The 14,055-nt window shown below is 35.8% G+C and overlaps 1 protein-coding gene across 2 annotated transcripts in view; it reads left to right on the forward strand.

Annotated features, from left to right (window-relative positions):
- Positions 1–14,055, forward strand: part of Hephl1 (hephaestin like 1) — a 68,526-nt gene that overhangs the window by 16,626 nt on the left and 37,845 nt on the right. For both annotated transcript variants that reach the window (XM_026396116.2, XM_026396117.2), the window contains exons 3-4: positions 11,945–12,157; positions 13,535–13,714. In XM_026396116.2, the coding sequence (XP_026251901.2) occupies positions 11,945–12,157; positions 13,535–13,714 (393 nt within the window). The remainder of the gene's footprint in view (positions 1–11,944; positions 12,158–13,534; positions 13,715–14,055) is intronic.

Genomic DNA, 14,055 nt, shown 5'->3' on the forward strand with positions numbered 1-14,055 from the left:
TTTGAGATAGAAGCACTTCTTAGACATCAGAAGTATTTTCTGCCTGTGTTATTTAGTTTTCCATCATTATAACAAATACCTGAGATAAACAAACTTAACAAAGAGAAAAGGTTTATTTTGGCTCACAGTTTTGATGTCCATGATCAATCAAGCCTATTGCTTTTGGGGCCATAGTAAGGCAGCCAGCCCATCATGACAGGATTGTGTGGCTCAGCAAAAGTGATAAGAGAAAAAGAAGGAGATTGGACATCTCTAACTAGTGCTGCCCTGGGGAACAAGTCTTTAACATTTGGGAGACATTTCGGATTTAAATGACAGCAGCACCCCTTGGAGCAGTCTTGCTCATAACCAGGTGGAATGGGTTGAATGATGCTGCACCTGCTGGGTCACTGTATCTGGGAATGTGTCGACACAGTACCATTAACTCTGATTCCACTCACCTTATCATCAAGGAGGAGTTTGGGTGCAGACACATGTCCCAGGGCAGCCAAGCTTGTCTGGCTGCTGTCCCCTCCAGGTCTGGCTGCTTATACCCTACCAGGTATACACAGCTAGAGGAGAGAACTCTGGCAGTGAACATGGCTTTTCCCTTTGTTCTCAGTCCTGTGCTAACAACTGACCTGTAGCAAGGACTTGGTAGTTCTTAGTTGTTAAGGATGAACACATTAATTTTTTTTCTTTTATTTTTTTAAATTTTTATTATTGGTTGTTCAAAACATTACATAGTTCTTGACATATCATATTTCATACATTTGATTCAAGTGGGTTATGCCAGGTAAATTTTAAGAAGTTTTGCAAATATAAGGGATACTTTTATGACTTTTCTTTACTTTTTTAAAAGTATTATTTTTGCTGCATGTTGAAAATAAGATAGCTGTGACTGTTTTTGTTTTTTAATATGGAGTAAATAGGGCATCTTTGAATCTTTGTCTTCATCACTCCATGTTTCTGGAAAGCATACCTTTATAGAGCTGATGGTATTCTAAGATCCACTAGTCCACTGCCACAGATCCTTTAAAAAGTTGTGGTTAAGGTAGACATAAGAAACAACTTACCATTTTAACCATTTTCACAGGTACAGTTTGGTGGCATTAAGTACATTAAATGTTATTCAACATTCAATACTATCCACTTCCAGAACTTTTCACTACCCCCAACAGAAACTCTCTATTCATTATGCAAGACCTCCTTTTTTTCCCTCTCCTTCCTTGGTAATTTCTATAGACATCTGTCCAAGAATTTCTAGGGACCTCCTGTAAGTGAAATTATTCAATATTTGTCCTTTTGTGTCTGGCTTATTTCACTCAGCATACTACTTTCAAGATTCATCTATACTTAAGCATGTCAGAATTTTATTCCTTTTTAAGGCAGAAAGTATTGCATTCTATGTATATACTTCATTTTGTTCATCTTCTCATTTCTTGGTGGATGCCTAGGCCGTTTCCACCTCTTATCTGTTGTGAATAATGCTGCTATGAACACTGATGTGCTACTGATCCTTAAGAACATCTGTGAAAGTCTGGAGCCTTTGCATTGGAAAATATGTATGTGCACAAAATCTGGAACTCAAAGTTTAGGGATTCTTAGAGTCCCTGAAGTCAGCCATGGATCCCTAAATTAAGGACACTTACATTTTGTTTACCCAAAAAAAGCCTTCTCTACACCCTATTTCAAGAAAATTTCTCCCATGTTGAGGAGCCTGTTGGTTTATCCAATAGCACTTATCAAAATGGCATAGCAAAAGGAAACTTTTTTCTTTGCTTCTTTGTTAGTGTCTGTCTCTACATTAGACCATAGATTTCCAGGGAGCAGAGATTATCCTGGGATGTGTTGGACACTGTCCCCAGTGCCTGGCCTAGGTCATGGCATGTACCAAGTGCTCTCTCAACACTGTAGTACCTCCCAGATATGTGATGTTGGAATCATAAAGGTAAGAAGTCAAGAGCCAGAGAGGGAAAGTGCCTCCACAAGTTCTTCCAACTGGTTATGTGCTGAGTTGTGATAGACATAGGCTACTTGTCACCCATTCTCTTTTCCATTCTGGGGCTCTCCCTACCACTCCATACTGATCTTTTGCCCTCCCTTTACTATGTACAAATATCAGTAGGCCACCATGAGACCTTGACCCTTAACCTTACTGGATCTGCCAGAGGGGTGATTGTTAAAATTCAGAGCAATGGCCAGGTCCTTACCTCATGTGACACAGGGGCTCTAGATTCACTTTTACTTGCTACCAATACCAATACACATTGTTAAAAAGGTTTGCATTCAATCATAAGTCTTCCATGAAATACCCAGTAGGTGTTAGAGATTGACATTGGGTCTTGGCAATAAAAGATGAATGAATCTTAGATTACTATAAAAATTAATGATAAGTATAAGGGATTTATTTTAGGGCCTGAGTTCTATCCCACTGATCTATATATTTATCTTTGCACTGATGCCACACTTGGTTTATCCAATAGTACTTGATTAATGTGGATTTATAGAAAGTTTCCAAGTTGAGAATATAAATCCTCCATCATTGTTCTTCTTTTTAGGACTTTTGTCTCTTCTAGCCCCCTGCATTTCCATATACATTATAGATCATCTTATTAATTTTTACCCCCCAAATAATTTTTTAAACATTTATTTTTTTAGAAGTAGCTGGGCACAATACCTTTATTTTATTTATTTATTTTTATGTGGTGCTGAGGATTGAACCCAGGGCCTCACATGTCCCAGGCGAGCGCTCTACCTCTGAGCCACAACACCAGAAACTCGTATCTTGATGAGGATTGCATTGAGTGTATTAATCAATTGTGGAGAAATTTCTGTCTGCATTTTAAAAATGAATTGACATACTAACAATATTGAGTCTTTCAATCCATGAAATGAACATGAAATTTGGATCTTTAATATTTCTCAAAAATGTTTTAGATTTTAGTGTCCATAATTTGCGTTTTTTTGTTAAAATTATTCCAAGGTATCTTATTTTTTTCTGATTCTCTTATGAATGGAATAATCTTCTTAATTTCATTTTTGGAGTGTTTTTACCAATGCATAAAAATACAACTCATTTTTGTGTGTTGATCTTATATCAGCTTGCTAAACTTGTTTATTAATATATGTTAGTAGGTTCCTTGGGATTTTATCTATGTAGGTCATCATGAATAAAGAAAGTTTTGCTTTTTCTTACCAATCCATATACCTTTAATTTTTTTTCTTTACCTAATAGGCTAGTACCTGTGGAGCATTACTTAATAATAGTGACAAGAGCAGACATTCTTGCCTTTTTCTCAATTTTAAGTAGAGAGCACTTCTTAAAAAAAGTTTTTCCCCCTATTGAGCATGATACCAGCTGTGGATTTTTCTTGGTTACCTTTTATCACGTTGAGGAAATTGCCTTTAGTCCTAGTTTGTTGAGAGTTTTTAACTTAAGTTCTAGATTTTGTTGAATGAGTTTCTGCCTCTGTGAACCATGTAATATTTTTCCTTGATTTTCTTTCTATTCATTGATTTGCAACTTTAAAATCTGATTTCGTCATGATATAAATCTTAAAATGTTGCTGGATTTGATTTGCTCATATTTTGTAGAGGATTTTCATGCCTGCCTTCATGTGGAATGCTGGTCTGTAGTCTTCTTGTGATGTCATCATCTGCTTTTGGTATCAAGGGAACACATCATAATAAATCAGGAAGTCTGCCTTCTTCTATTTTCCAAAAGACTTTGTAAAGAATTTGCATTATTTCTTCTTTTTATCTTTTTGTAATCAGGGATTGAACCCAGGAACACTTAACCACTGAGCCACATCCCTAGACCCTTTTTATTTTTTATTTAGAGACAGGGTTTTGCTAGGTTGCTGATGCTGGTTAAGAACTTGTGATTGTTCTGCCTCAGCCTCCTCAGCTGCTGGGATTACAGGAATGCACCACAATCCCTGGCTTCTTTTTTCTAGTTTTCTAAGGTGAAAGCTGAGGTTATTGATTTGAGGCAACTCTTGTAACATAGGTGCTTAAATATCTAAATTTTACTTTTTAAGCTTTTCCTGAATCCCATAAATTTTAATATGCTTTGTTCCCATTTTATTTCAGTTCCATTTTTTTTTTTACCATTTGTTTTCTGATTTTTCTTTGACTCATGGTTATTTAGATATGCATTGTTTTATTTCCAGATATTTGGGTGATTTCCAGGATTTCTCTCTGTAGATGATATCTAATTCAATTCCATTATGATTGAAGAACATTTTTTGTGTGATATCAATGCTTTTAAATTTACTGAGGCATCTTATGCTTGGAATATCATCTTTCTGTGAGAATGTTCTGTGTGCTCTTGTAAAGAGTATATTCTCCAATAGCTGGGTAGAATGTTATGTAGATGTCATTTAGAGTTGTTTTATAGTGTTGTTTGGTCTTCTGTATACTTGCTGACTTTCTACCTAGTTGTTTTATCACTTATTGTGAGTGGAGTATTGAAATCTACAAAAAGTATGTTTGAGTTGTCTATTAATCTTTTCAGTTGTGTCAGTTTTTGCTTCATATATTTGGAGCTGTTTTATTAGGTGTAAATACATTTACAATTGGTATTTTTTTTCTTGATACATCGATCTTAACAAAATAGTTATCATTTTCTTTAATAATATTTCTTGCAATAAAATATATTTTGTTTGTTATCAGAATAGTCCCTTATTGATTCTATTTGAATTACTTTACTTTCAACACATTCATGTCTCTGAGCCTAAGACACAAATATAGACAGCATAAAGTTGGATCTTGCTTTTTCCTTCAGTTTGATAATTTCTGAATTTTAATTGAGCTGTTTAGACCATTAACATTAAATGTGATTGTTGACTGGTTTGATTTATATTTGTCATTTTGCTAATTGTTTTTATATGTTTTTTGTCTTTTTGTTCTTCTGGCTCTTCTTTAATGTCCTCTTTTGTGTTTAATACATTTTAGAATATATTATTTTATTTCTTCTGCTGATTTTTATTTTTTTATTTGTTCTTTTTAATGAAAGTAGAGTATATTATGTATACATGGAATATAATCTTCTGTTGAATTTTAAAAACTGTATATTATTAAGTAATTTTCTTATTGGTTGTTCTGGGAATTGTAATATGCACCTTAACTTATCACAATGTATTTCATATTTTTACCAATTAAATTTTGAAAAAATATATAAGCTTTGCCTCAATAAAGTTCTTTTCCTCTCCTGTGAGATTTATATTTTTAAGATATGTATTTTATATATATATATATATATATCCTATGATATGTATTTATTATGTACATATAATATATTGTACTTCACACTTTGTATTACTTATGACTTTTAAGGAAGTTAAGAAATGGAAAATGTGCTATGTAATTTTTTATATTAACTCACATATTTCCCATTTCTATTGCTTTTTAATTCTTATCTTGAATACAAATTATTTTCTCTAATGACATTTTCTTTTATTCCGAAGTGCTTTTTTAAAAATATTCCTTGGAAGGCAATTTTGGTAGCAACAAACTCAATCTTTGCTTTTTATAATGTCTGTATTTTGCCTCTATTTTTGAGGAATGGATTTCTGGATTATAGCGTTGTCTGCTGATTTCTCTTTCCCAGTACTTGAGCAGTCCCCAGTGTGCAAATGACAAATCAGCCATTAACTGTGTTGATTCTCCTGGTGTGTGATGAGTCTGGTTTCAATATTATTTGTCTTCTTTCTGCAACTTGACAGTGATGTACCTATGTTCGGATCTCTTTGTATTTATCAAATTCCCCACTCTATTAAAAATAAGATAATTTCTATTAATCTGTCATCAAGGTCACTGATTATTTTGTCATTTTGAATTTGTTAGTAAGCTCCTTAATGAGTATTTTATTTCATTTATAGTACTTTTCAATGCCATAAGTCTAATATGCTTATTTTTTAAATAATTTCTGTGTCCTTACTGAGATTCACCATTTACTGAATCATTTTGTCTGACTTTCCTTTAATTCTTTAAATATAATTCCTTTTAGATGTTTGTATGTACTTTTTAATAGCTGCTTTGAAGTCTTTATCTGCTGTATTCTACCTTTGTGGCAGTTAGGAATAGTTTCTGCTCACTCTTTTTTTTCTCCTGACTATGAGTCATACTTTTCTGTTTCTTGAGGTCTCTGCTAAATCCAACCTAGTATTTACTGTGAACCAGACACTGCTGAAAAATTGGGTTGCAAAGATGAGTAAATACACTGTTGCTGCCTCCAAGATATTTGTCCAGGGAGGGGTAGAGAACGAAATTAGAAGTGGATTAATGAGTGGAACTAATGCTGATTGAGCAGCTTCTGTATGTCAGCACTTGCACTACAGTTTTTATATATAGTTTTTCATTTAATGATAGAATGAAATACTATTTTCTTGATCTTCTTGTAAAATTTGTTTAAGTATCAGGACTATTCTACTATTTTAAAACAAATTTTATTGTTTTTTAAAAAATGCATGACACTATAAGGGGGATGTGGAACACAATCTGATTCTTAATTAGTTCAAAATTTAAACAAAATTGAAGAAAAAAATTGCATAAAAAGATAGTTAAAAATTCTTGAGAGTACAGAGAGGTATATATATATTTTTTAAAAGTCATTTCAACCAAAGATTGTGAAGTACAATCTTTGTATTTCAAGTATTTATATTTTCCTTCCCCAAAGGAGAACAAATATCTTCACATACTCAGAGGTCTGGTTCAAATTGGCCTGCAGAAAGTTTCATTTTTTCTTTGTTTTCTATTGTGTATTTGAAGATCATATAGATTTTGCACTCTGTAACATGCTGCTGTAATATGGATTGGTTTGAGTGTGTCACCTATGGTTTCATATGTGGGAGGCTTGGGCCCCAATGAGGTGGTGTTAAGAGGTGGTTGGATCTTTAAGAGGTGGAGCCTAGGAGGAGTTTTCAAGATTATCCCCTTCCCCTCATTTTGTGTTCCTGTCTTAACATGTGATCTCTCCCTCTCTCATATACTCCAGCCATTGTTGTGCCCTCTGTCACAATGTGGCACAGTAAAGGGGTCTTTTGCTAGAGACAGTGCTATGTTGTTTGTTGTTTGTATTGTTAGCCTCCACAAAAAAAGAAAGAAAGAAAGAAAAGCAATCTCCAGTCTTTTCTCTCTTCTCCTACCCCAAAAGCAATCACCTTAACAGGTGCTTATAGTTTTTTATGAAGAAATTTATATACATATTTCTGCATGTGTGTATGCCTATGTGTATGCATGATCATATCTTAATTAAGTTATACATAATGGCTTAATCTATAATACTATGTTCTTTCTGTTTTTCGCTTTTTACTTTCTTAGAGATTTTCTCACATTAGTACATTTAATAGTTGTGCTGTATTTCACTCTATGAATATGTAATTATTTGAGATGTTTCCAGTTTTTATATTTTGAAAACATTTTCAAGTATGTTTTTAGGATAAATTCTTAGGAGTGAAATTTCTGCATATATATATTTTGTTGTTGTTGTTGTTGGGGTGGATAGGAGTTTACAAGTTGTCCTTCAAGAAATCGCATTTTGTACTCTTCCACAATTTATGAACAGCATTTCTTCCCAAACGTCACTAACCCTCAAAATTCCCAGATTTCATGGGTGGAAAATTATAATTTTTAAAAGCCCACATATCCTAGAAGATACTTAACTAAATGTATAGTTTATTTATTCTCTTTTATGGTTAATGTTATCAAACTCTGCTTTTGGGAATGACTTTCAGAACAACTCAATATACTATCCATCCCAAATCACTTTGCTACTTTATATATATACTTTATTTTGGATCCCAAATGATGCTCTTCATCTTGAAAAGTGACATTGAGGATTTGCATGGAACTCTAGCTCCTCATTTCAGTAACAGCCATCAGCAACTCCCAATAATAATAACAGTAATAAGAGTAATAAACAGTATTACTAGTAATTTATTCAGTAAATTATAAATAATTTCTACAAAAATTGATGTTTGTATTGATTTGTATCATACAATCAAAACAAAATGAATGGTCTCAATTGAAGTTTCAAGTCAAGTCGTCTACCCATCCAATTTCCCCCAATTCTCTACCCTGAGCCTCTCCATAATGAAATTCAGATTATTCCAAATCATGCATTTCATTCATAAGACTTTTGAAAAAGAGAGTATAAGATAATTCCACTTATTTATAATTTTATTCAACAGGTATGTATTGAGCACCCTCCATATCAGACACTGGGGAAGATCCTGTGGATACAGGTCATGATAAAAGGAAAGCTGGAACTTGCTTTCATGGAACTTGTTGTTATGGTTTAGATAGATTTTAGGTGTCCTCCAAAAACTTATGTGTGAAACAATGCAAGAAGATTTAGAGGTGAAATAATTGAGTCATGAGAGCCTTAACATAATTAGTGCATTAATCCCCTGATAGGGATTAACTGAGTGGTTACTGTAGGCAGGTAGGAGCTGGGTTGATGATGGTGTGCCTTTGGGGTATATATTTTGTCCTTGTCGAGTGGAGTCTCTCTGCTTCCTTATCATCATGTCCTGAGCCACTTTCCTCCATCACACACCTCTGCCGTGATGTTCTGCCTCATCTCAGGCCCCAAGGAATGGAGTCAGCCATCTATGGACTGAGAGCTCTGAAACTATGAGCTGCCAAATAAATCTTTCCTCCTCTAAAATTGTTCTTGACTGGTCTTTGGTCATAGCAGTGAAAAAGCTGACTAAAACACTTAGAGTTTGACATGAGAATAGAAATTAATCAAGCCATTACACACACATATGTGTATAAGAAGTACATATATAAGTAAACACTTAAGCAAGTACTAGGAATAAATGATGACCAGTGTTTATTGAATGGGTGCTAATTTGTCAGGCACTTTGATAAGTGCTTTGTAGATATTGTATCATGGCCTCAACAACTCTGTGAAGTAGGTGTTAAAATTATCATTGTCTTCTAGATAAGAAGCTAAGATTCATGGAAAAGAAGTGAATTCCCAGATCATATAACTAACAAGTCATGGAGATAGGATTTGCTTCTAGTCAATCCAACTAATTTCAGTGGCTGTGAGGTTAACTACTGGCTATCAGCTAGCTGCCCTCTCTCTGTATGAACGCACTTTAGAAAACTGACCTAGTCCAGAGAATTCAGGATTGCTTGAGTCAGACCATTCTGTAACTTGAAATCCATGGCAAACATATTTGACCTTAATCCCAATACTACGGGGAGCCATAGAATGAATGACTAAGTAGGGAACAACATAATTGGACTTGAGATTTGAAAGATCACTCTTGCTATAGCTTGGAGAATGGATCAAGAAGCAAGAGATGAATGGAAACCAGCAAAGAAGTTCCTTCAGAAGCACAGGTGAGAGATGATGACAGTTTGGGTGAGAGTTGTGATGGTGGAGATGGACAGACATCGATGAATTTGAGAAGCAGCAGGAACAAGGTCTCGTGGTGGTTTGGAAGTCGGAGGGAGGAGGAGAAGGATGACAAGAACGTTCCCTTTGCTTTGGCTTGTGGCATTGAGTACTGATGGTGACTTCCCCTGAGAGAGGAGGCAGTGACTGAGGAACAGGCTTGGCAAAGGAGAAGTAAAACTCTCAGAGAAAAGCTATGTTTGAGATATTTTGAGATTTATAAGTGGAGATGTCAAATAAACAGGTATCAATGCAAAGATGCTCTTAGATAATGTCCAGGCTGGAGATTTAAGTTGAAGCCACTTGCATGTGTGGCTGATTTGGTGGAACTATGTGAATAGGTGCCCCAAGGAGGAAGCACCAGGCAGGGAAGGAAGGAGCCAGCATTGTAGCTTGACATTAGTTTCATTTTGAATAAAAATTGTTTTTTCAATATGTTAATCAGTGTTATACTCTTAGCTCGTATGGAGAGAAAAAATGTAAGAAATTATTAAAATAATTTCTTTTTAAAAAAAGAGTATTTTTGTATCTTTTTGGAAGCCATTCTTGAAAACACTGAAGACCTAATTCATTACATTATTCAATAATGTATATATAAGGTTTTCTTGAAAATATTCTTCCACAAATCAGTACTAGCAAAATGTCCTCTCTCTCTTAAGATATGGTTAAGTTTCCTTTAATGCACAAAGAAATAATGAAACTTAATTATATTAACCTAATATACATTAAACATATATCTAACAATGTAACCTAAATATAACCAGAAATTTAGAGCTATACTTTATACTTTATTTCCTACTTTGTCTATACAGGTTTTTTTTTTCTGAGTTTATCAATATAGGTGTCTCTGACTTAATTTTAAATATAATTTAAAATTAGTAAGTATTAAAAATACTTAATTTGTAAAATGATTCATATTCTTTTTAGAATAAAAGTCATTAAGAGCTAATATGTGAAAGAAAGTGAAGTGAATAAATAAGTTTTAAAAATAAGTCTGTACACTCTATTCTCAATAATTTGGATGGGAAGTCAAACACAAATAGATCTGAATGTGCCTCAGCCACATGTTAGCATTGTTAACTTAATCTATACAGTGGATATGAATACCTACCAAATCGAGTGGCTTTGAAAAGTAAATGTGATAATACAGAGTACCCTGTACAATCAGCACATAGTAGGGGCTTAACAGCTGTTGTTTTCTTGTGGCATCCCTCTCCAAACAGAAAGTTATGTTTCCATGGTGGATTGTGCTGACAGATCACATTAGATTTCTGTTCGTGTCTTTTCTTGGACTTTCCTTGGCTACACTGGAGCTTGCTGTCTTATTCGAATTTTCATTCTTGATGCCTTACATTTATTAGCATGCGGTTTATGCCTAATTCATGGTGTGGAAAGAATAAATTGGAAGAGTGAGTAAGTGGTGAACAGACCAGAAGTGCATCCAGTCCTCTCCGTCCCTCACCCTCAACCTTCTTTTTAATAACAGTCCAATTGCTTCCAGTCCTTTGAGGCCCCTCAAATGCCACCTCCACAGGGAAGCTTGTGATAATTATAATGTGCACAGAGTGCTCACCAGCCTTCTACCCAAGTGGTTTTTGCACTGTTTTTAGCAGTGCAGTTTCCTAATTGAAAAATCATGCCAGGCAAGATGGCTCACACCTATAATCTCAGTGGTTCAGGAGGCTGAGACAGGAGAATGGGAGTTCATATCCAGCCTCAGCAATAGCAAGGCACTAAGCAACTCAGTGAGATCCTGTTTCTAAATAAAAAATACAAAAATAGGGCTGTGGATGTGGCTCAGTGGTTGAGTGCTCCCGAGTTCAATTCCTGGTACCCAAAAGAAAAAGGAAAAAAAAAATCACATGTGATCCTAGTTTATAAGACAGAGCAAGGGACTTCCCCGTCTACCTGTCCTAATCACTCTGTGAAGGCCCTTTACCTTGTTACAGGTCTCCTCCATCTTGCTACAGGTCTTCTCTGAGGTACTCTTTAATTTGACCCAAAATTACATTCCACACATGAGCATGCTTTTTTCGCCAGTGGTCCTGTGAGTTCATAACATACTTTCTGGTCTGCCCCACAGAACTGTAAGATCCCTAGAAGCAGAAAGAGATCATACCTGTGCTTTCTATCTCTTGTGAGACCTACACAGGTGCAGAATGTAAAAAAAGTCTTTAAGAACTGTTCATTATTTCTTCCTGTGGCTACTTCTCCTTCCTTATCCAGTTAATACCAAGTAAGGTAGATGGAAATCTTTCTGTCTGGTGCAGTAGGCCTAGCAGAAAATCTTTATCATGAGCATTTATTAAGTTCCTATTTCTGGGCGAAGCACTGTGTACACATTGCATCATTTAGTTTTCTTCACTGTGGGTAGATACTAATATTTTAGTCTCACTGATGAACAACAGAGGCGTTGAGAACTGAAGTGACTTGCCCCAGGTCCCTTTGAAATACTTTTTAAATTGGTCATGTTTGATTCCAAAGCTCTGGTCCTGTCCACTACAGCAAGGGAGCTCTGTGTTCTAACTATGCTTTCTCTTCCCTTGGAAGGAGCCTTATACCCAGATGGAACATCCGGAAGGAACAAGGATGATGACATGGTTCCTCCCGGCAAAAACTATACCTATGTCTGGCCAGTGAGAGAAGAATATGCACCTACTTCTGCAGATGCCAACTGCCTGACCTGGGTGTACCATTCACACATTGATGCCCCTAAGGACATTTGCTCTGGGCTGATTGGCCCCCTACTGGTGTGTAAGGAAGGTGAGGAGCCCCCAACCCCAGGGGCCTGTGCCTACCTGGTGTGTTCAAAGTGTGAACAAGATTCAGGCCTTGGTTCACTTTCTTTTTTTTTCTTTTATTTTCTTTTTTTTTTTTCCAAAATGCACTATATAGTTTATTTTATGATATCTTGCTATTTCCCATCCACTTTAGGCTATTTATTGTGTTTTATTGTTTTTAAAGTACTTCTCTCGTTTAGTACAGAAAACATATCTATCTATCTATTTATTTTTTTTCTTTTTCTTTTTTTAAAAATTTTTATTATTGGTTGTTCAAAACATTACATAGTTCTTGACATATCATATTTCATACATTTGATTCAAGTGGGTTATGAACTCCCATTTTTACCCCGTATACAGATTGCAGGATCACATCGGTTTCACATCCACTGTTTTACATATTGCCATACTAGTGTCTGATGTGTTCTGCTGCCTTTCCTATCCTCTACTATCCCCCCTCCCCTCCCCTCCCCTCCCATCTTCTCTCTCTACCCCAGCTACTGTAATTCATTTCTCCCCCTTGTTTTTTTCCCTTTCCCCTCACTTCCTCTTATACTAATTTTGTATAACAATGAGGGTCTCCTTCCATTTCCATGCAATTTCCCTTCTCTCTCCCTTTCCCTCCCACCTCTCATCCCTGTTTAATGTTAATCTTCCTCTCATGCTCTTCCTCCCTGCTCCGTTCTTAGTTGTTCTCCTTATATCAAAGAAGACATTTGGCATTTGTTTTTCACTTTCTTTTCTTGTTTTACACAGAATGAGCTTCTTCTTCTGATCTTCCTTTAAGACTTAAACAATTATTCTAACACAGAAAAATCAATCTGACACTGTAGCAAAGGGCAATACTTCAGTTTCTAAGACTCATCACATTCTTCAGCATTCTGAAGCAGATGGTTTTGTTTTTTAAAAAAAAAAAAGATAAGAGAGAAATGAGCTGGGCCTGTTGGCACATGCCTGGAGTCCTAGATACTTAGGAGGCTAAGGCAGGAGGATTGCAAGTTGGAGCTAGCCTGGGTGGTTCAGTGAGACCCTGTCTCAAAAAAAAGAAAATTAAAAGGGCTTGGGATGTAGCCCAATGGTAGAGCATCTCTGAGTTTAATCCCTAGTACCACAAAATAAAGTCTACCTTCTTGAGAGACAACCAGGTTTCTAAGACCATGACTGTGAAGAGTTCTCTTGTATGATTTTTTCTCTTCTATGTTCGTCATTTCCACCAAAGTCTTAGGTCACTTTATATTGTGGTCTATCCTTGGGTATTTAGGTCTTTGGCAAGCTTCAGACCTACCTGATAGGAAGGAAGGATAGCTCACTATGATTTCATTCACCTTGAACTCTTTACTCTCTTGAATATACCCAACAGGTATTCTGAACAGGTACTCAGGGACAAGGACTGATGTGGATCGAGAGTTTGTTATAATGTTTACACTTGTGGATGAGAACCAAAGCTGGTACCTTGATGAAAATATCCAGCATTTCTGCACTAAACCCAGTTCAGTGGACAAAGATGATGCTGTTTTCCAGAGAAGCAACAAAATGCACGGTGAGTATCTTGTGTCCTCAGACACACGCCAAGGACCCTTGTGTTGCAAGGTACTACACAGGAGGCAAGATGCATGGGAATGCCAAACCTGGCTTGGCAAGATGCATAACTTAGTGATGGCAGTGATATGGGACATGATATGCACTGGAGCCTGCACAATCGGAGGGAAGACAGGCAATAGATATGAGCTAATTTGTGTATGAAGAATGGACAAGGCTGTGGGAGAGATAATGGAGAATCTATGTTAAACTCAGGAAAGAATCAGTGCCCGAGGTGAGCCCAGAGGATTGACAGAAAGGAGAATGAAATCTTTACCACATAATAATCCAACCTCTTGCCTT

Source organism: Urocitellus parryii, chromosome 4 (genome assembly GCF_045843805.1).
Source record: "Urocitellus parryii isolate mUroPar1 chromosome 4, mUroPar1.hap1, whole genome shotgun sequence".
NCBI classification, from domain to species: domain Eukaryota; kingdom Metazoa; phylum Chordata; class Mammalia; order Rodentia; family Sciuridae; genus Urocitellus; species Urocitellus parryii.